This window comes from Panicum hallii, chromosome 6, assembly GCF_002211085.1.
Source record: "Panicum hallii strain FIL2 chromosome 6, PHallii_v3.1, whole genome shotgun sequence".
NCBI classification, from domain to species: domain Eukaryota; kingdom Viridiplantae; phylum Streptophyta; class Magnoliopsida; order Poales; family Poaceae; genus Panicum; species Panicum hallii.
In genome coordinates, this window is record NC_038047.1 from 34,239,017 (window position 1) to 34,259,658 (window position 20,642).

The following is a 20,642-nucleotide window of genomic DNA, read 5'->3' on the forward strand; positions in this document are numbered from 1 at the left end:
GTATATTATTAAGTTATTCTCACGGTAAGCAATAAAATCTCACCATATATACGTAAGAAAATATAGTACTAATAAATGAGATGGTGATCATCCATAAACACCGTATCCTTTTCGAGTACTACGTTACTATTTTTGTCCCTCTCTTGCCGCCCCTGCAGACAAAATACTCGCACAAAATCATTCTCTGTCGTCTCCTTCCTCGCCTCACACGGCTTTCATAGGGTTCTCCATCCAAATTCCAAATCGCTGCAAGCGAAAAACCACCGAAACCGTTCGTAAAGCACCAACCGGCCGGCTCGTCCACCCCTCGCTCCCCCCGCGCCACCAGCAGCTCCCCCCGCGGCGGGTTCTAGAACCTTCCAGAACCCAGGGCCTCCGGGGGACTGGTGGACGCGGTCCGGAGATCTCGGCGGCGGGGCCCATGGCTGGCCCGTGCTGAGGGCGGCGCGAGCCGGCGTGAGGGATCCGGGGGGAGGGCGGCGGGCTCGAGATCCCGATGCAGATCCGGGAGGGGCCCGCGCGGCGTGCCGCGCCGTCCGCCGCCGGGGCGCTGCGGTCGCCGATGTCCGCCATGATGCTCGCCATGTTCGCCACCATGGCCTCCTTCTACGTCGCCGGCCAGTGAGTCCGCCCCGCCCGCTCGCCGCATTAGTCTCCTCTCGTGGAAATGCTCGCTTGCTGCTGTTCTTCTCTCGAATTGTTTGGCTGGCGTGTGTTGCGATCGCCGGTGGGGAAAGTCTAGATCCCTGTGGTGCTCTGGCGGGAGAAATACTTGGGTTGTACTGCGTAGGGTGATCTTGCTGGGAAAAGTTTGATCCAGCCATTGGCGCATTCGAGAATTACCACTGAAGTATTCAATCCTTTGGCGGAATCCACTGTACGCTCAAATTTTGTTGCGAAGCTAGTGCTTGTTTTTGCAGCTTTCCGATCTTGCAGTGTCGCAGTTCATGCGTGGAGTATTCCTTTTCTTGCTGTATTTGAATACCAACTTAGTTATTGGGCATCTTAGTTTGATTTGGTTGCTACATTAACTGAAAATCTAGAGACCTTTTCTGTTCGTTTGTACAAACGGTTCGTTTTTTTGGCCTTTTACTGTTTGTAGAGAAGTAGAGGAAAATTTATTGACCTCTGGAATTTCAGATTGTGGCAGGATGCTCAGAACAGAGTTTACCTCATTAAAGAGCTTGACAGACGAACAGGCCAGGTAGGCACCTGCGATCCGGCCCTTATGTTCTCTAGTGCAACTATCCACATGTGCTGCTGAGTTAAGAGCCCCATTAACTGTCTTGTGTACACGATTCAGGGACAATCGGCTATATCTGTGGATGATACCTTGAAGGTTGTTGCATGCAGGTAATTCTTAGTTTCTAACCTTTGAGGTCATAGTAATATGTCGATATTTTTTCGAACAATAGTAATATGTTGATATTGCCTTTCAATGTACAATCTAACAATTTTTTAAATGCATTTAAAAGTATGAATTTTAGTGTTTGGTGATAAATTAGAGCCGGTGGTCCAAACATACAGAATTTGTTATAGTATGAAAATTTTGGAGCTGTAGTAATCCTTTCTGTGTAATCGTCATCTTTTAGGCAGCAAGGGAAGAGGTTGGCATCACTTGAAATGGAGCTGGCTGTAGCAAAGCATGAAGGTTTTGTAGGGAAGTATACCCCTGAGACAAATGGAACTCATTCTAGAAAGAAGCCACTGATTGTTATTGGAATAATGAGTAGCTTCGGACGGAAAAACTACCGTGATGCTGTCAGGAAATCATGGCTTCCAACAGGTACAATTTTATAATTGCATTTCTCTTATGTCTACCTTTTTGGTGTTCTGACATGCACTCATATTACAATTTTTGTAATTCTATAAAAGACAGTAGTGATACTTAGATTTGGAAATTCAGTTCTAATAGTTATGTTAAGAAAGTGCTTATGGTGCCTTAAAATAAGAACGCTTGCTTCTACCATTAGATGGATTACAGTTGGACAAAACTTTTATTTATGCCAATTATCAGAATGTCTGCCAATGTATTTCTCCTTCGATGTATCTGCCTGAAAAAGTCACCCCCAGGACTTGCACTAAATTGTGATAGATGCTATATAGTATTCTGCACAAAGGCAGATAGGTATGCATAAGTAGTTTGTTTTGAGTATTGTGTTGACACCTAACATTGAAAATCGGTAAAGCAGTATAGTTTTACATCGTATTCTGAAGATTGGCCATTGCAGTATGGAAGACTTGGATGCAGCGCTGCTTATTGTAAAGTTAACATCATTCGACCTTAGCCATTTGAAATTCATAGGTAGTTGAGTGAGTTTAGAAACAAATGATGTAGTTTTCATTATTCTTGTGATGTCCTATGGTTGTGGTACCTTTTCTTTAAACTAATGTTTTCAGATCACTTCTGTCGATGAATACAAATTTAATGTTTGTTCCACTATTTTTTTTGACCAACTGTTGTGTAGAATATTATCACTTACCTATGAGATTTAATTTTACTTCTCTGCACAGGTTCAATGCTGAAGAAACTAGAAGAAGAAAAAGGCATTGTAGTACGTTTTATAGTTGGAAGAAGGTATTGGATATTCATTGCCCTACTGGAATGAACATATGAAGTCTAGATATTTGACAGTTCTCTTCTATATAGTGCAAATCGAGGAGATACATTTGACAGCGAGATTGATGACGAAAATAGGAGCACCAAGGATTTCTTGATCTTGGTAAGCTGATTTAACAATTGAATCTGTAACACTAAGTTGATGGATCTCAGTGATACCTTCTTCTTTTTTGTGCTCATTAAGCTTTTGTTAATGTTAAATGAAGATTTCATATATTCTTGTTCCTCGTTTTATGTGCATTATGTGCTGTTTGAAATACCTGACCAATTAATAGTTGCCTAGTAATTTGGTACAATTCCTTTGGAATTTTTTAGTATAAAAGGTTTGATATAATGGAAAATAGATGTTGAGGGTTGTGATAATAATAATAATAATAATAATAATAATAATAATAATAATAATAATAATAAAACTACTTTTATTTTTGCTTGTCCTGTTGATCTGTTTTTAGTTATTGATTATTAAATAGCATTGCAGGATGATCATATAGAGTCTGATGAAGAACTCCCTAAGAAGACAAAAAGTTTCTTTGCTAATGCCGCAGAGACATTCGATGCTGCATTTTATGCCAAGGTCAATGATGATATATACATAAATGTTGGTATGTGCATCTGCCCATCTATTAAGTTTAAGCTGCTTTGTATTAGGCTTGCATTTTATTCGATATATGGTATAATTTTTTAGGATCTATGCTACTTCTATGTTCCAAATACTTGTTTTATCCGAGTATCATCCCGAGATTCGGCTCAGGTTTTTAACACTTACCAATATACGCCAGTGAAATCATTGAAACTGTTTTTCAACACTACTAGTTGTCACCACCAACATTTCTGAAAACATGGTGAAAACTAAACCAGATTAAAACCAGTAAAGCTTTAAGCACAAATATGGGATTGTAAGTTCTAACTTTTCAAATTGGAAGGTCTGGAAATTAGCGCTGTGCACTGAGATTTCCAAAAGGCTATTGACATTTTTCTGGCTCTGCTTGCGACATGATGACTGCTAGTCTTTTGAACTTCACATGCCTGTAAAAATGCTCTGCATGTTGTAGAATATTGGATTGCCTCTAGCTTCATTGCCTGTAGCCTTGTGTAGAAGTGGTACTGAAATATTTACAGGATTTTCACTTAAAACACAGAATAACATGTGGTGTTTCTGCAGATACTTTGAGTGCAATGCTTGAAACTCACTGGGACAAACCCCGTGTCTATATAGGCTGTATGAAATCTGGTGAAGTTTTTTCTGACTCGTGAGTGTCTATAATAATTCCTTTTCAGAAATTGGTCTTCTTTTTTTTCGCATTTGGAGTTCTGTATCGTTGTTTCACAAACTAATCTAAGTGCTTCCTTTAAAACAGAACCCACAAGTGGTATGAACCAGACTGGTGGAAATTTGGGGATGGGAAATCGTAAGTATGCTTGTCTTAGCAATATTAACTCTCCTATTACATGTATTGTATGTACTAGATTTAACATGCAAATCAATTACTGCTGCGACTCATCTATTTCCATTTATCAAATAATAGGTACTTCCGACATGCTTCTGGTGAAATGTTTGTCATATCTAGGGCTGTAGCTCAGTTCATTTCTATAAACAGGTATGCAACCTTATACCATGCACAAATTCTATATCCTTCTCCAACAAGGATCTGAAAAGCAGGCATGAAAATAATGTTTTAATATGTAATGCTTCTGATGGATCCTTTTTTATGATGTAGGTCTGTTCTCCGGACATATGCCCATGATGATGTTAGTGTAGGATCGTGGATGATTGGACTTGGTGTGAAGCATGTAAATGAAGCAAAATTGTGCTGTTCGTCATGGCCCTCAGGTTTGTCTGCCTCACGTGTGACATCTATTGACCTTGATATTAGTTCCTTTCTGTTGATATGTTTGTCAGATTCTCCTGATTTTTGAACATGTATTGGACAGTCAGTATGCTTGTGAGTACTTAAACTGCAAGGTTTACATGAGTGGAGAAATTGCATAGTTTCCTTGAAGTTTCTTGTAAGAGAAGTGCAAGATAGAGAATAGAACTATAAGCTATTTCAACATTATATACCTTGTAGTTGCTACAATTGTGACCAAGATTTGGTAAGGAGCTAATGTCCTAAGAATACTAAAGCTAAAGCTTGTGCTTCAGCATATATTCTGTATTACAAATTCCCATGATGAATGGGCTAGAGCTAGCTGTTTGTGATCAGCTGAGATTTACCATCTCATAAAGCTGTCTATATACCATAGAAGGTTTGCCAAATTGTGGGTTGCTTATGTTTTGGACACTGGGCAATGGTGTCAAGGCTTAGCAGACAACAGAAACAGCTGGCTATTTTCATGCTGCATGTGCACTGCTTTTCCACAATAATCTTCGAATTCGGGTCCTGGTTAGATTCTAAATCTGCGGCCCAATCATTATGATATGTGGCTTGTTAACTTTATTTAACTGAAAGGATGGTGGATAATAAATGACATAGCCAAAGGCAGTGCAGACTAGACATTTGAGATTGGGGATACATTATGCATTTGATCTGCTATTTTTTTGTGTATTAAGTTTGTGTATGTAGTTGTTGAATTAATTGGTGGTCATTTGACCCAAAACTCCAGATACTTTTAAGTGGCTAACTACTAAAATTGTTTTGCAGGTGCGATGTGTTCGGCCCTATGATGAACGATTGCTGAGAAAGAATTTTGCAAACAGTGTGTTAGGCTCACTAGTGTGGTGTGTGGTGGACGATACATACAATATGCGGAGAAGAGATGGGATCTGCATGGACAAAAAAATGTTTTTCTTCTGCCACTTTTTGTTGCATCCTTTGGAGGAAGCTTGTGCCAGTTCATACCAAATCAAATACCTTGTTTTTCCAAAGGAAAGGTCTTGCATATTTTCTTTGCAAGACCACAATACTAGAATCATGAGTGAGTTCTAACTAAAACCATCTGCGGATTGTATTCTGGTTTTGCTTGCCATTTGTAGATGCCGCCCATACCATTCTTTCTCTGACAGACACTGCCATTGTTGGAGTGACAGAAATCAATAACAATTCATGAAATTATTTTTGCTCCATAGAATACATGTCCTGTGTTCCTTTAGACTTTGTTACCAATTTACCATGGTCGTGAATTTTGATATACATACATAAGGATACCCTTTTGAAGTGAAGCATATGTCATGCACCACTGTACCGTACGATTCTCTGCTTGTTTAGACCATACACAAAAACATTCATATGTCCTTTCACGCCACTGTTGTAGTCTTGTAGACTGTATTGCGTGGAAGTCTTGCATATCTTTAAATGCAAGACTTATTCTTCGATATTTTTTTGAAAGAATAGTGGAACACGTTTAACAGACAAGTAGAAAAGTTGAAGGTCCTGCTCAAACCGTGAGCTATTCCCAACACTTGTTGAAATCATACTATTTCTTGCAGAATTTTTTTGGAAAAATCCTATAAAATCCCAAACCTGGAACAAGTTGACGAGGATCTGAAAAACTGTAAGATTTTTTTTCAGGTTACAACGAAATAGATGAAGGCATTTTAGGTTTTTTTCCCCGTTGGTCTAGTATTTTTTGCAGCTGACAGTTGCAGTGGTGTTGTGATGAGTTGACCTGTGATGCACAGTAACGGGCCAAATACTCTGGTTTGTTGGGCAAGAAAGCTGTCTGGTCTCTCATTTCATTTAGTCATCTTGGTTCCCATTTGTCAATTTCTTTTTTTGTCTGTAGTATGAAGACATCGCTGCAGCAACGGAATTGGTTATGACTGGCATGATTAGATGATTATTAACAGTAACAGAACCAAATGATTATTTTGGTTCCCAAATACATCTAGAAAATCTTTAATACATGATTCTGACTGTACATGTACTATGTACAAGGGGCCATTTGGGAGAGCTTAACATGCTTCCATATGCTCACCGTTGACAGCACAATTCATTGCATGTTTTGTGATAGATTTATGTGTTTATTTGGCGATAAGCTAGAGGAAACAAAAGGCATATTATAATACCATGGCTATCAAATAACTTCTACAACATGCAAACAAGGTATAATGAAAAATATATAAATAGTAAACACATAATGGTCATGAAGGAATAATCTAATACTACTAGATAGGTCGTGGGATCCAAACATAAGAAGTGAGGATTATGCTAGAAAAAAGAAAGATAATTGCTTGAATTTTTAATAAAAATAGGATGTTTTGTTAATGTATGTTAAAAAATTAAACTCATATAAGGTTTGATCGTTCATCCTAGCTGTAGCTATGCAACGTAACCATTTAGCTGCACGTGCAACTTATAACCAAGTGTAAGTTGGCAGCAGCTGCTGTGGCTAGCTGCTATAATCAATGGTTCCAACTACCGATAGTGAATTTAATAAAAAATATTAGTTACTCCATAAATACTGCTGGTTAATTACATGCTAGATCTAATATCATGATTCATGATAGAAAAAAGAAGTACACCAAATTCAAAGATAAACAACTTCAAATTCAAAGACGTTTCTGTCCAAGGTCCAAATCTAAGATGGAGGCTGAACACGACCCCTCCCCACGAGAAAAACCTACACGCCGATCGTGCTCGGCCCTCTAGAAAGCGACCCCAAAGCCTCCGTGTCCCCCGTCCCCTCCGCCTCCTCTATTCCAGGAGGAGCCGCCGCCGCCTCCTCCTAGAGGGAGAGGGAGAAGAGGGAAGGGAGGACGCCGCAGCCGCACCGCCACCCGCCTCCCCCCGATCGAGCCAGGCTAGGGTCCCCGCACGCCAGGCCGGCGCCATGGCGGGTTGCTCCAGGGGCTCCCTCCCCACTTGGATGACCGCCGCCGCCTCGCGGGTCGACCTCACCGGCGGCGCCGTCTCGCCGTCGCACCAGGGCTCCCCCTCCCCGTCCCCCTCGGGCCCCGCGCCGGCCGCTGGGGCGGACCAGGAGCTCGGGATGTTCGAGCGCGCGCTCTCCGCCGCCGGCGCCGCCTTCGTCTCCGCCATCATCGTCAACCCCCTCGACGTCGCCAAGGTCGGTCCTCCCCCCCGGGCACCCCCCCTCTCCCTCTCCCCCAAGCTCCCCCGTCGTGGGCGAGTGTTCCCCGCGCCAGGTTTGGTGGCTAAACGCGTCTCTTGTTCTTCTCCGATGCAGACGAGGTTGCAGGCGCAGGCGGCGGGGGTGCTGTACCACTACCCTCCCCAGGTGGCGGCGCTCGGGCCGGATGCGGTGAGGAGCCCGATCTCATTCTGCATCGCGTTGGGGGGGGGGTGGGATTTGGTGGTGGCTGGCTCGGTTCCTGAGCTCGGATTTGAGTGCGGGTGATCCAATCGTGTGCGGTTTTTATGGGTTTGGCGGTGATTAGACTAGGGTAGAATGCCGAATGGTGCTACTGGTTCTGGAGGTGTATGCGCAGTTCCGGTATGATCATTGTTGGATTGGATGAGCCAGTGATGTGATCCAAATGTTTGCCTTGATGTTCACCCTTGAGCATAGTGTTGCTATTCTGCTTGTTTGGGGCAAAAGTAAGTAGATTTCGGGTCATGGTTATGATTTCATTTGTGGGTTCAAGGGCAATTAAAATGCCGGCTTGGTTTGTGTTTGTGCTTGTGATCAGCTGCCTGCTTTACCAACATGAATTGGCTGCACTACATAGGTTCTTCTGAGTTCATTTCCTTAAACTGCTTGTTTAAAATACATGTATATAGGATTCCTTAAGGGTGTTCAGTGGGTACACGTTTGTATGTTGTAGCTTTACCAACCTGAATCAGTTGCATTGCATGGGTCTTCTGAGTTTGTTTACTTAAACTGCTTGCTCAACAAGCAGGCATGGATAGTTCGTTAGGGGTGTTCACCGGTTGCACAACGTGAGATTTGGTTATATTATGTTGGTTTTTGGTAGATGGGCTAGTGCGCTATAAGATCGCTGTGTGGTCCAACTGTACTGCCGATTGATAGAAGTAAGCTTGTGATCTTTGGATGCAACCAATTTTATATCTTGTATGTGTAGATAACCAAATTTTTGAAGTTGGTGCAGATGATGGCTCATTTATTGAAGCCCTTGCTGTATCCCATTGAAAAACGTAGGGTTGTGTTGTGCATCCTTCCTTAGTTTAAGGAATATGGACAAGTAAAAAAATGTTGAATCCCTGATCATGATTTCAATGAAAAACTGCGATGTTCTTTATATTATAAAAAAGTTCCATTGGTATAAAGGCTTTTGATGCATAGTGTCATTAGTCAACAGGCTGATGCCTTTTTTATGAATTTGACCCTCAAATTCATGTCATAGACCTGTCTGAATAACTGCTGATGTGTCTCAATGTTTCCAGATCCTGTCTGAATTCAGATGTTCTCCGTCATGCACTCGTGGTCACATATTCGGAAGCGAGCCTGTTTGCCCTCCTGATTGCTTCCAGTACAAGGGAACACTTGATGTATTCTTGAAAGTAGTTAGACAGGTAATTCAGTGTCAATTCTTTTTGTTAGTATCTCTCATTTAAGTAAGTGGCAATATATGGGGGATGCATAAGACTCACAACGGTGCTTAACTGGTTGTTTTTCAGGAGGGATTCAGTAGATTGTGGAGAGGAACAAATGCAGGCTTGGCATTAGCTGTACCAACTGTGAGCTCTCTTTTTCTACATTCGGTTGTGCTGGTCACTGCCTTCTTTTTAAAACTTCAAATGTTCTATGCTGTTTCAGAGTGTGCGGAACATCTTTTAGTTTCAGTTTGTCCCATTTGAATTATTCATTTCATTTGCACTTAGATTTGAACTAGCAAATATGCCCGTGCGTTGCTACGGGAAAGCATATAAATATATTGATTAGTATATAAAAATGTATATATTATACACCATATGTACTTTTTATATTATCATAGTACGTGTCGGTCAAGGACTTCAGTCTTTTTCTATTTTACTCGCCAAGTGCTAATTCTAAATGGTTTCGGACCCTTAACTCAACATATGGTCACCCGGATTCCGATTAGAACTCCTATTGATGGACCAAAGAATCATTGCTTGCTTTAGTAATAGTAGAGATAGAGATTTAATTTAGTCCATTTTATGCTTATTCTGTTGAGATATGGATAATTCTTTTTTGTAGCTGGAGGCATTTGTGGTTTCATGACTTATCTCATAGACTAATTTGTACTTTGGAATAGTACTTTGTATGTTCAAATAATTCCAATGCTGTAAATGAAGCCCATGGCACAATATAATGTTCTAAATCCATGTTATTTTGGGTGTCCCCTGTTAATTTTCTTGATCATAAACAGGTTGGAATATACTTGCCTTGCTATGATATATTCCGCAACTGGATTGAGGATTTCACAAGAAGTAATGCTCCAGGATTGACACCATATACCCCGCTAGTAGCAGGATCAGTTGCACGTTCATTAGCATGTATTGCTTGTTCCCCAATTGAGCTAGCAAGGACACGTATGCAGGTACACCTCCATCTAGAGTGTTTCATATATGGGCTCATGTTAGATCAATAATTTATAATTTAGTTATTATGTCTCGCAATGCAATGCATTCATCTCAGATCATTGTTTCTGGGCACAAATTATTCCTGTGTATCAAATGGTTACTACTCTGTGGTAACAGGCGTATAAAGAATTTCGCCCTGGTGTAAAGCCTCCTGGAATGTGGAAAACCTTAGTTGGTGTTCTCTCGCCACTTGCAAGTTCGAGTCAGAGTGGTATGTTGGTTTATCTGTTTCTGTGACTAGTAAATTATCCTTTTAATTGGATGGCATGTCAGCATCTACATGCCATCTATTTTCATTTTGGTAGCTGCCAAATTCTCAAATTTTTACCTTGATTCAAACTGCTTAATTGTTCTGATTGTGAATGTTGAAACAGTACAAAACTACCGTGTTCTGTGGACTGGGGTGGGTGCACAACTTGCTCGGGATGTTCCTTTCTCTGGTATATGCTGGTCAACTCTTGAGCCCGTAAGTGTCTGTTCTCTGTGTCTTTAATACGAGTATTGGCTGCATTCATGCCACACTTGCATGGCATGCATCTCACATTGTTTACACCATGTGTAGATTCGAAGAAAACTGCTTGGTCTTGTTGGAGAAGAAGGCAATGCAGCTAGTGTATTGGGAGCAAACTTTGCTGCTGGCTTTGTAGCAGGTAGTCTTGCTGCTGGTGCTACATGCCCTCTGGATGTTGCAAAAACAAGGAGACAGATAGAGGTTCGTGTACTATTGAATACTCTTTATATTAATGCCCCATTTATTTTCATCTGCTGCCTGTTTTGTATGTGGCATACTTGCATTACTTCATTGCTGCCTATTATCATTTCTTGTTTCTCATTCCATTTTTCTTATTTCCTGTTTTTTAAATTCAGAAGGATACTGAGAAGGCAATGAGAATGACTACACGGCAAACATTAACTGAGATATGGAGGTAAGGAAACACCTCGTCCCCAAAAAGTAAAGTAGCATTTTGGATGGATTGTATATTTGTTATTTTAGTTGGGTTGGTTTTTGAGTTTTGAACACAAGATATGGGTTTGGTCGGTTGGGCATAGGTTGGTGGAGCTATGCTTTCCCATGTTGTTGACAACATCCTAATAGTCACTACCAAGTCTTGCCTTCTTTTCAGTGTCAATTTAGGTTCACCTCAGGTATATGAGCTGTAGCTGACCTGAGCCTTGAATTCTTTGAAACTGTTATCAAAACCCGATTTTGTAGTTACACAAAAATCTGTGTAGTGCTTGTAGAGCCTACTCATGTCTTTGCTTCATTTTCCAGGGCCTATGCCCATTAGAATTGATCAGATGCTAACTAAATTGTTTATGCATAGTTCCATGATTTTGTCTTGGCACTAGTTTAGTAGAATAAGATAAAAGACTGTTCACAATACGGTAATTGATTTTGCTGCTTGTTGTATTAATTATTTACTTTCCTGGGGCAGGTCTGGAGGCGTGAAAGGTTTGTTCACTGGGGTTGGCCCACGCGTGGCTCGTGCTGGTCCATCAGTTGGCATTGTGGTTTCCTTTTATGAGGTTGTCAAGTATGCTCTTCATCAAAGGAACGCCTCATGACCCATATTTGTCGAAAAGACTGAAGTCCCTTCTTGACTCTGTAAAGACAAGACATACCACTCCCTAGAAAGTACCTCTGGCTACTCCAAGCATTGGACCAGCAGGGCGAGGTGTCATTTGGAAAGATCAGAGTACTCAGCATCGAGCGCTCAACAAGGCTTTTTCATGGACGCAGTCCATTTCAGCCTAAGATACCGTCTCAGTTTTGGTTTTGGTGGAGCAGGCACCAGTTTTGTCCGGCGGAGCTTTGGACCATCGTCCAAGCTTATGTTATGTTTTGGACAGAGCTGAAGCTGCTTCGTTTAACTTAGGTAGACCCTGTAGTTGGAGGTGTAGTCAGGTTGATGCTGATCAATAATACCACCAAAACTACAGAAGAAGTTTTGCATGTTTTAGTCTGGAAAAAAAAGCTTTCCTGTCACGTGACTAGGTCAGCTTTTAAACGTGCTTGTAGTTGCTGGCTTATAGTTTTTTATTTAAAACTCTACGTGCACGACCGTGGATCAACATGTTTTATTGGATTCCGAACTTTAATAGCTCGTAATGGTTTCGTAACTTTGGTACTTGTATATGGCATCTGGAGTGTAGCTTTGCACCATGTGACAAAAGTATCTCCGGAAATGATGATAGAGATACTTTTCATGGGATCTATTTTACGCCAACTCTCGCTTTGGCCATTACAAATAACTGCCCACTCTCTACGGTGGCCGGTACATCCCCAGCGGCCAGGGCCCTTCGTTCCGTGCATTCCTCACCCGCCGTCACACTAGGCCACACTTGAGCTTGGGAGGCGTCTGGAATGCACAGCACATGTTTCGTTATCCTGTGCATCGAGTTTCTCACTGCACGCTTTGCTGGATGGAGTAACATTGCACGAGTTTTCCGGATGAGGCGACATAGGATATGAGAGCTGGTGTATCATCTTGACGTGACGATCTTGAAATTAGTTATGCTTCCTATTCAAAAAGAAAAAGGAGGGATGGCTCATGGCAGCATGCTGTCAGACCAATGAATTATCCTCCACTTGTTATAGATGCTCAACACCATGGTGCCACAGAAGAAGTTTTCTATATCTATTCTGTCGCATGATTCCTTATTCCAATCAGGCTTAAGCTTTCAGTTGCGATTTGAGGTGCCTAAATTTTTGTATTTTCCTACTCGATGAAGCCAAGTATAATGCCAATTTCATCATAAGTTGCGGTAGCAGAGTACAAGAACCTTTATGGAACTGGCATACATACCATCAAGATTCAAGATCAGGGCAACGAAGGGTACTTGACTTATAGTTGCGTAATTTATGTTTGATAGTATTTTTCAAAACATAGTACAGATACATACGCTTACATACACACACGCATACTCACCCATACGAATACACACACAACCCTACCTCTATGAGCACCTTCGGGAGACTGATGAGCCGATAGATCCTTGAAATTGACAACGTCACCACAGGCACCTCAATGCGATGGGCACGTCGCCTAACACTGAAAGGATAGTGCCAAGAGATTGAATTACAGTTGCATAAATTATGTTTGCTAGTACTTGATAAATTTATAAGCACAATTGATCGTAATTTGTACTTGCATCGCTTATCGAGGATGGCCCTTTCGTTTTTTTTTCTCTCCCTTATACAAGCACTCCATGATATGAAATTTCTTCCACTCCGAAATCGCAATGGACTTGGCACATATCAAGGAACTTAGCATGTTTTGAAGCAGGTTTTGCCTATATATGTATTTTCTAAAAATAATAAAAATATGATCTAATATTAAAATTTCACAACTGGTTCATTCTAAACCTGCATCAAAATCTTTACAAAATATAATGTATCTATTAGTGCTCTATTTAGAGTTATTATTTGTATCTTATTAGTTCCTTTGCTATAATTTTTCTGCTCTCAGCTGTGCCCATTATTTATTCAAATTATTGTTTTGTACTTATTGAACAGGAGATCGACCAAAAGGATCTAACGAACTCCGGATATATGGAAGGTCACGAAGCTGACACTAACCTCACAAATGCTACACCACTTATGGACCCTTTTAGCCATTGTACGGCTAGCGCTTTACTTCATTTTGATTGCCTGACTATATAGTAGTTTCAAACATAAAATTTACTAATCATCCGACCAACATAAAATAATCACCTAAACACACTTCAAGCAAATAACAGTCAAGATTACCAGCAATAAACTAGCAACAGGAAGAATTAACATTCAAAAATCAAATAGGAATGAATAGAGATAGATTATTCTTTTTTCGCAAAAAAAGATAGATTATACTTTTAGGAAAAGTTTGGTACTAGTTTTCTATGTTTTGAATAAAGATGAGATATTTATGGATTTTTAGAGATTAAACTGCACTTTATTATTTTTAGGAAATACATATATATAGGGGTAAAGTTGCCTTTCAAAGTAGCTAGATGGCTAAATTTCTCTAGTTTTCATAGTTTGATGGTCAAAGTGTGTGCTCCGTGGGAGGTGCCAGCTCACGGCGGTGCTGAAAGGTTTATTGATGCTTTTTCCCACCACATCGGCATCAAGAAGTTCCCGATTTTTTCCTTGTACAAGAACCTAGTGCTATAGAAATATCTAGCCTATTACTCTTGGGCACTCCTAATTCCCCCCTTAGAAGTATTACGAAACCTAAAATTCACAGTTTTCTGTAATGTTGCACGACACTACAATTGAACCGATCTATTTGCCTGTAGAGTTAGCCATACTTTCTTGAGCACGGTAGATATATTTTTATAATGACTTGAACCTGGGTATAGTGAAAGCTAGGTGAACTGCCAGAAGCTTTGGAACTTGTTACTTGTCTGGTGGCTGGGTATCAATGCAAAACATTAATTGATGATGTTCCTGAATAAATTTGGTAAAACAGTTCCATATCTTAAAAAAATTGGAATATAAAATATATTGTTACTATATAATTCTGTTGATGTTTCGTTCTACCTTTAAAGGTGTTAGCCTTAATCACACAGACCAGGAGTTTAAATCCATGAAAACAATATTCCTCTAAAATGGATACACGGGATGTGTGTGTGTGTGTGGGGGGGGGGGGGGGGGGTGGGGGTTTACATGGTGGTGTGATATAGGCTACTTCAAAATTCCGATGACAATAGTGCCCATTCCAGTTTCAGTGAGATGGGTCTTCATGAAAATCTAGTCGAAGGAATATATCAATATGGCAATTCATATATTATTACTTATTGACATACCAATACCTAGCAATTATTTCTGGACTGGAAACATTTCCATCAAGGAGAATTTGTCCCATTATGCAAGGGTCTGAGTGTTACCCATCATTCTGTCTGTACAACTTGTTAAGAAAGGTTATAATTAGATAAGTTTCCATTGATTGTAAACGTGAAGCAACAAGGATATGCATTGGTCTAGGACTCCTATAGATAGAATTGTTAATATTAGATTTTCTTGTAATGGAGTCCTGACCGAACTTCCTATTGTCTCACGTATATATGTAACGCCATGAGGAGGGCTTTTCTCCGATCATTGAATTAACACGCAGCCGGTGCATCGACCCAAGATAGGGCGACACCGTTCTTCCTACTGCCCTCTGATTTCTACATGGTAATCAGAGCCATCTAGTCAAAATAGATTGCATCTGCCATGGCTAGCTCATCTGCCGCCTCCAATCTTCTTCTCGGCCAGCCCATTGCCGAGAAATTGACGAAGTCCAACCATGCGCTATGGAAGGCGCAAGTTCGGGCTGCAGTACGTGGTGCTCGTCTTCAAGGATACCTCACCGGCGCCTCTCAACCACCCGCTGCAGAACTTGTCACCAAAGGCGCCGATGACAAGGAGATCAGAGTGCCAAATCCGGCACTGGAGGATTGGGAAGCAACGGACCAGCAGGTCCTTAGCTATCTCCTTAATTCCCTGTCCAAGGACATTCTCTCGCAGGTTGCTACATGTGCAACGGCTGCAGAAGCATGGAAGATCATAGAAGACATGTTCGCATCACAGACGCGGGCAAGAACCGTGAACACACGGATTGCATTGGCGACTACCCAAAAAGGGAGTTCGTCCGTTGCGGAGTACTTTGGCAAGATGAAGGCCCTAGGCGATGAGATGAAAGCGGCAGGAAGGCCGCTAGAAGATGAAGAATTGATCGAGTACATCATCACCGGGCTTGGCGAAGATTTCAATCCGCTCGTCACGTCTCTCTGCACTAGAGTGGAGTCAATCACTCTTGGTGAGTTTTATTCACAGCTCCTCAGTTTTGAAACTCGTATGGATCTTGTCTATGGAGGGAACCAGGGAGGATCAGCCAACGCAGCTAGTCGCGGACGTGGTCGCGGGAAAAATATCCGCGGCCGTGGCCAGTCTCGTGGAGGCTACATGCAGCAAGGAGGCCGAGGAAACAATGGAATTCGCGGCGGCTATGGTGGTCGTGGAACCCCTGGAGGACGCCAAGGGCGTGGTCGTGTCTACAACTCCAACCGTAACTACAACAATAGTCAAAGGGCTTCATCCGATGAAGAGCCCTTGTGTCAGGTATGCTTCAAAAGAAGGCATACTGCTGCTGAATGTTGGCACAGGTTCGAAGAAGATTATGTGCCAGATCAAAGATTGGTGGCTGCGGCCACAAACTCTTATGGGGTGGACACAAATTGGTACATGGATACTGGTGCCACCGACAATGTGACAGGCGAATTGGAAAAGCTGACGATGAAGAACAAGTACCATGGGTCTGATCAGATTCACACAGCAAATGGGACAGGTATGGATATTAGTCATATTGGCCATACTACTGTTCACACTCCTAGTCGTGATATTCATCTAAAAAATGTTCTTTATGTTCCACAAGCCAAGAAAAATCTCGTTTCAGTTCATCGTCTTGCTACTGATAACTCAGCCTTTCTTGAATTTCACCCCAACTTCTTTTTGATCAAGGATCAGGCAACGAAGAATACACTTCTTAAGGGACGATGTCACAAAGGCCTATATCCTCTTCCTGCATCTTCAATAAAACAAGCCATGAGCGCCACCAAGCTACCTGAGTCAAGGTGGCACAGCCGTCTTGGTCATCCATCCTCCTCTATTGTTAAAAAAGTTATCAGTAGCAATAATCTCCCATGTTTAGGAGAATCCTCTAGTGAAACAGTTTGTGATGCATGTCAACAGGGCAAAAGTCATCAACTTCCCTACCCTGTGTCATCTAGTACTTCAAAATTTCCTTTGGAACTTGTGTTCTCTGATGTTTGGGGTGATGCGCCAGAATCAGTTGGTAGAAAAAAATATTACGTGAGCTTTATTGATGACTTTAGTAAATTTACTTGGATATATCTTCTGAAATTTAAGTCGGAAGTTTTTCAAAAATTTCAAGAGTTTCAAGCTTTAGTTGAACGTCTCTTTAATAGAAAAATCTTGGCCATGCAAACAGACTGGGGTGGTGAATATCAAAAGCTTAACTCATTTTTTACTAAAGCAGGCATAGTTCATCATGTCTCTTGTCCTTATGCTCACCAGCAAAACGGGTCTGCTGAAAGAAAGCATCGTCATATTGTTGAAGTAGGGCTCTCTCTTCTTGCTCATGCATCAATGCCCCTTAAATTTTGGGATGAAGCGTTTCTTTCTGGAGTATATTTGATAAATCGTGTTCCTAGTAGAACCACTGGATATCGCACACCTCTCGAATTACTTTTTCAGCAAAAACCAGACTACACGTCCATGAGAGTTTTTGGCTGTGCTTGTTGGCCTAATCTTCGTCCATATAGTGCTCACAAACTTCAGTTTCGATCTAAACAATGTGTCTTTCTTGGCTATAGCACTCTTCACAAAGGATATAAGTGCTTAGATGTGTCCACTGGTCGCGTCTATATTTCTAGGGATGTCGTCTTTGATGAAACAGTTTTCCCCTTTTCCAAACTTCATCCCAATGCAGGAGCTCGTCTTCGATCTGAAATCCATTGTCTCCATCCAACTCTCTTAAATCTGACTCATGGAGAAGAACATTCAGTAGGCCAATTTACTAATCATCCAGCAGAAATTGCTAATGATCTTGTTGCAGTGCAACAGGGAGGAAATTCTCACTTGATTGCAGGAAACACATCAACTGACGGATGTTCACCAGACGCAGAACATGAGGCTGATATGGCTGGTGAATCTGCCTTGGGATCGGCAGCTGATCAGGCGTCTGGAGCGGCATCAGGTGCGAGCCAATCTATCCCGGGTGAATCGGCGCCCGCCACTGCTCCTCTGCCGGGCGGTACTGGCGCTGCCACATTACCTCCTCCTGCGAGCATGGGGGGAACCAGCGGCTCGCCTTCGGTGCCAACAGGATCGGCTGGTTCAGCACCAACAGGGATGTCATCAGAATCTTCTGCGCCACAAAGACCCAGAACAAGATTGCAAAGCGGGATTCGCAAAGATAAGGTATATACTGATGGCACTGTTAGATACAGTTTATTTTCTTCTACCGGTGAACCATATACTGTTGAAGAAGCTTTAAGTGATTCGCATTGGAAAGCAGCTATGCAAACTGAATATGATGCTTTGATTAAAAATAAAACATGGCACTTGGTCCCTCCTCAGAAAGGTATTAATATTATAGGATGCAAATGGGTGTATAAAATCAAACGTAAAGCTGATGGCAGTCTAGACAGATATAAAGCTCGATTGGTAGCTAAAGGTTTCAAGCAAAGATATGGTCTTGATTATGAGGATACTTTTAGTCCGGTGGTAAAAGCAGCTACTATTCGTACTGTCTTGTCTATAGCTGTGTCTAGAGGATGGAGCTTACGGCAGCTTGACGTTCAAAATGCCTTTCTGCATGGTATATTAGAAGAAGAAGTTTACATGCAACAACCTCCAGGTTTTGTAGAAAAATCCAAGGAAAATTATGTTTGTAAATTGGACAAAGCTTTGTATGGATTAAAACAAGCGCCAAGAGCCTGGTATTCTCGTCTTAGCACTAAACTTATTGATCTTGGTTTTCGGCCTTCAAGAGCTGATACATCATTGTTTATTTTCAACAAGGGAGGAATCTTTATGTATATTCTTGTATATGTTGATGATATTATTGTGGTCAGCTCGACAGAACAGGCTACGACAGCTTTACTCAAAGATTTACAAAAAGATTTTGCTTTGAAAGATCTAGGTGATCTTCATTATTTCTTGGGAATAGAAGTGAACAAGGTACGGAATGGTATTCTTTTGACTCAGCATAAATATGCTACGGATCTCTTGAAGAAAGTTGGAATGACAGATTGCAAAGCTGTATCTACCCCTCTATCTACCAGTGAGAAATTATCCTTACATGAAGGGTCACTGTTAGGTCCAGAAGATGCTACAAAGTACAGAAGTATAGTTGGGGCGTTACAATATTTGACTCTCACAAGGCCGGACATTGCTTTCTCAGTAAATAAAGTATGTCAGTTTTTGCATGCACCTACTACTGTTCACTGGGCAGCTGTGAAGCGGATATTAAGGTATATTAAACAAAATACTCAGCTTGGATTAAATATACATCGCTCAATGTCAACATTAGTAAGTGCATTCTCGGATGCCGACTGGGCTGGTAATGTTGATGATAGAAAATCTACGGGTGGATTTGCTGTATTTATTGGATCAAACTTAGTATCCTGGAGTGCTCGTAAGCAAGCTACAGTATCAAGATCTAGTACAGAGTCAGAATATAAAGCTATGGCTAATGCAACTGCAGAAATTATGTGGGTACAAACTTTACTCAAAGAATTGGAGGTTAAAAATCCACATGCAGCAAAATTATGGTGTGACAATCTTGGTGCTAAATATTTGTCAGCTAATCCAGTGTTTCATGCTAGAACCAAACATATTGAGGTTGATTTTCATTTTGTTAGAGAACGAGTAACTCAGAAACTTTTGGAGATTGAGTTCATCCCGTCTGGAGATCAGATTGCAGATGGTTTTACAAAGCCTTTGTCTGTAAGATTATTTGAAAATTTCAAGACCAATCTTAACCTCAGAAGGTTATGATTGAGGGAGACTGTTAAGAAAGGTTATAATTAGATAAGTTTCCATTGATTGTAAACGTGAAGCAACAAGGATATGCATTGGTCTAGGACTCCTATAGATAGAATTGTTAATATTAGATTTTCTTGTAATGGAGTCCTGACCGAACTTCCTATTGTCTCACGTATATATGTAACGCCATGAGGAGGGCTTTTCTCCGATCATTGAATTAATACGCAGCCGGTGCATCGACCCAAGATAGGGCGACACCGTTCTTCCTACTGCCCTCTGATTTCTACACAACTGTGACCCTTTGCTGTGGAGTTCAGCAGCAACTTGATTATGTATCTGCAGGATGCCAAGCTTTGATTCTTGTACCAACACGCGACTTAGTGCAAGAAACCGAGAGAGTTATTGAAGCCCTTTTGGTTGGTTCCTTGGTGTTAAAACTCATACTTGCACGGGAGGAACGAGTGCCCATCTAGATCAGCAAACTCCACTAGGTCTTGGTTGTCACTCCTGGTTGCATTCTTGACATGCTGCAAGAACACTCAATGTGTCTAGATCACATTAGAAAGCTGTTTTAGATATAGCTTATGAACTACTCACCGGGGGGTTTGTAGAAATCAGGTTACTTTTAGTTACCAACCAGCTCTGTTATGGTAATCACAATGAATGACTACTACCAACCCGTACTAACATACAACACATGTTCCAAATATAAATTCTCGCTATCATTATGCTACAATCTGATGGCCCATAATTCATTATATGAATACCCATCTTTCTTGTAGATCTACAATATTATTCAGCATCTCTCAACAAAATTTCAAATCAGGCACTTCTCTACTACCTTATCCAATGAAGCTCTATAGACTAGCTGTAGGTTCAGGATAAGCCTGTGGCAGTAATTGTGCCAAGAGATGAAGAGCTAAAGGATATCTCGTAGTTCTATCTAAAGTTGAGAAAGACGAAGTGAAGCTAGGTAAATTATATGATCTTTTGAAGACCGTAGAGGTCAGAAAAACTATCA

General features: G+C 41.2%; 2 protein-coding genes and 1 non-coding gene across 3 annotated transcripts; all 3 read left to right on the forward strand.

Moving 5' to 3' along the window:
• Positions 1-147: 147 nt before the first annotated feature.
• LOC112898492 (hydroxyproline O-galactosyltransferase HPGT1) lies at positions 148-5,691 on the forward strand. The gene is made up of 12 exons (XM_025966827.1): positions 148-621; positions 1,141-1,204; positions 1,304-1,353; positions 1,593-1,786; positions 2,515-2,578; positions 2,651-2,723; positions 3,099-3,222; positions 3,783-3,870; positions 3,979-4,029; positions 4,147-4,218; positions 4,339-4,451; positions 5,263-5,691. Exons 1-12 carry the CDS (start codon positions 497-499, stop codon positions 5,283-5,285), a joined length of 1,041 nt encoding a protein of 346 aa, XP_025822612.1. The 5' UTR covers positions 148-496; the 3' UTR covers positions 5,286-5,691.
• Positions 5,692-7,201: 1,510 nt separating this feature from the next.
• On the forward strand, positions 7,202-12,217 carry LOC112898015 (mitochondrial carrier protein MTM1-like). Its single transcript, XM_025966429.1, has 10 exons — positions 7,202-7,627; positions 7,748-7,822; positions 8,926-9,054; positions 9,160-9,219; positions 9,873-10,043; positions 10,204-10,297; positions 10,461-10,552; positions 10,649-10,798; positions 10,954-11,012; positions 11,523-12,217. The coding sequence occupies exons 1-10, from the start codon at positions 7,391-7,393 to the stop codon at positions 11,650-11,652; spliced, it is 1,197 nt and encodes a 398-aa protein (XP_025822214.1). The 5' UTR covers positions 7,202-7,390; the 3' UTR covers positions 11,653-12,217.
• A 3,546-nt stretch (positions 12,218-15,763) lies between these two features.
• Positions 15,764-15,902, forward strand: LOC112898644. Its single transcript, XR_003229905.1, has one exon. It is a non-coding gene; the product is annotated as a small nucleolar RNA Z247 (small nucleolar RNA).
• The last annotated feature ends 4,740 nt before the right edge of the window (positions 15,903-20,642 follow it).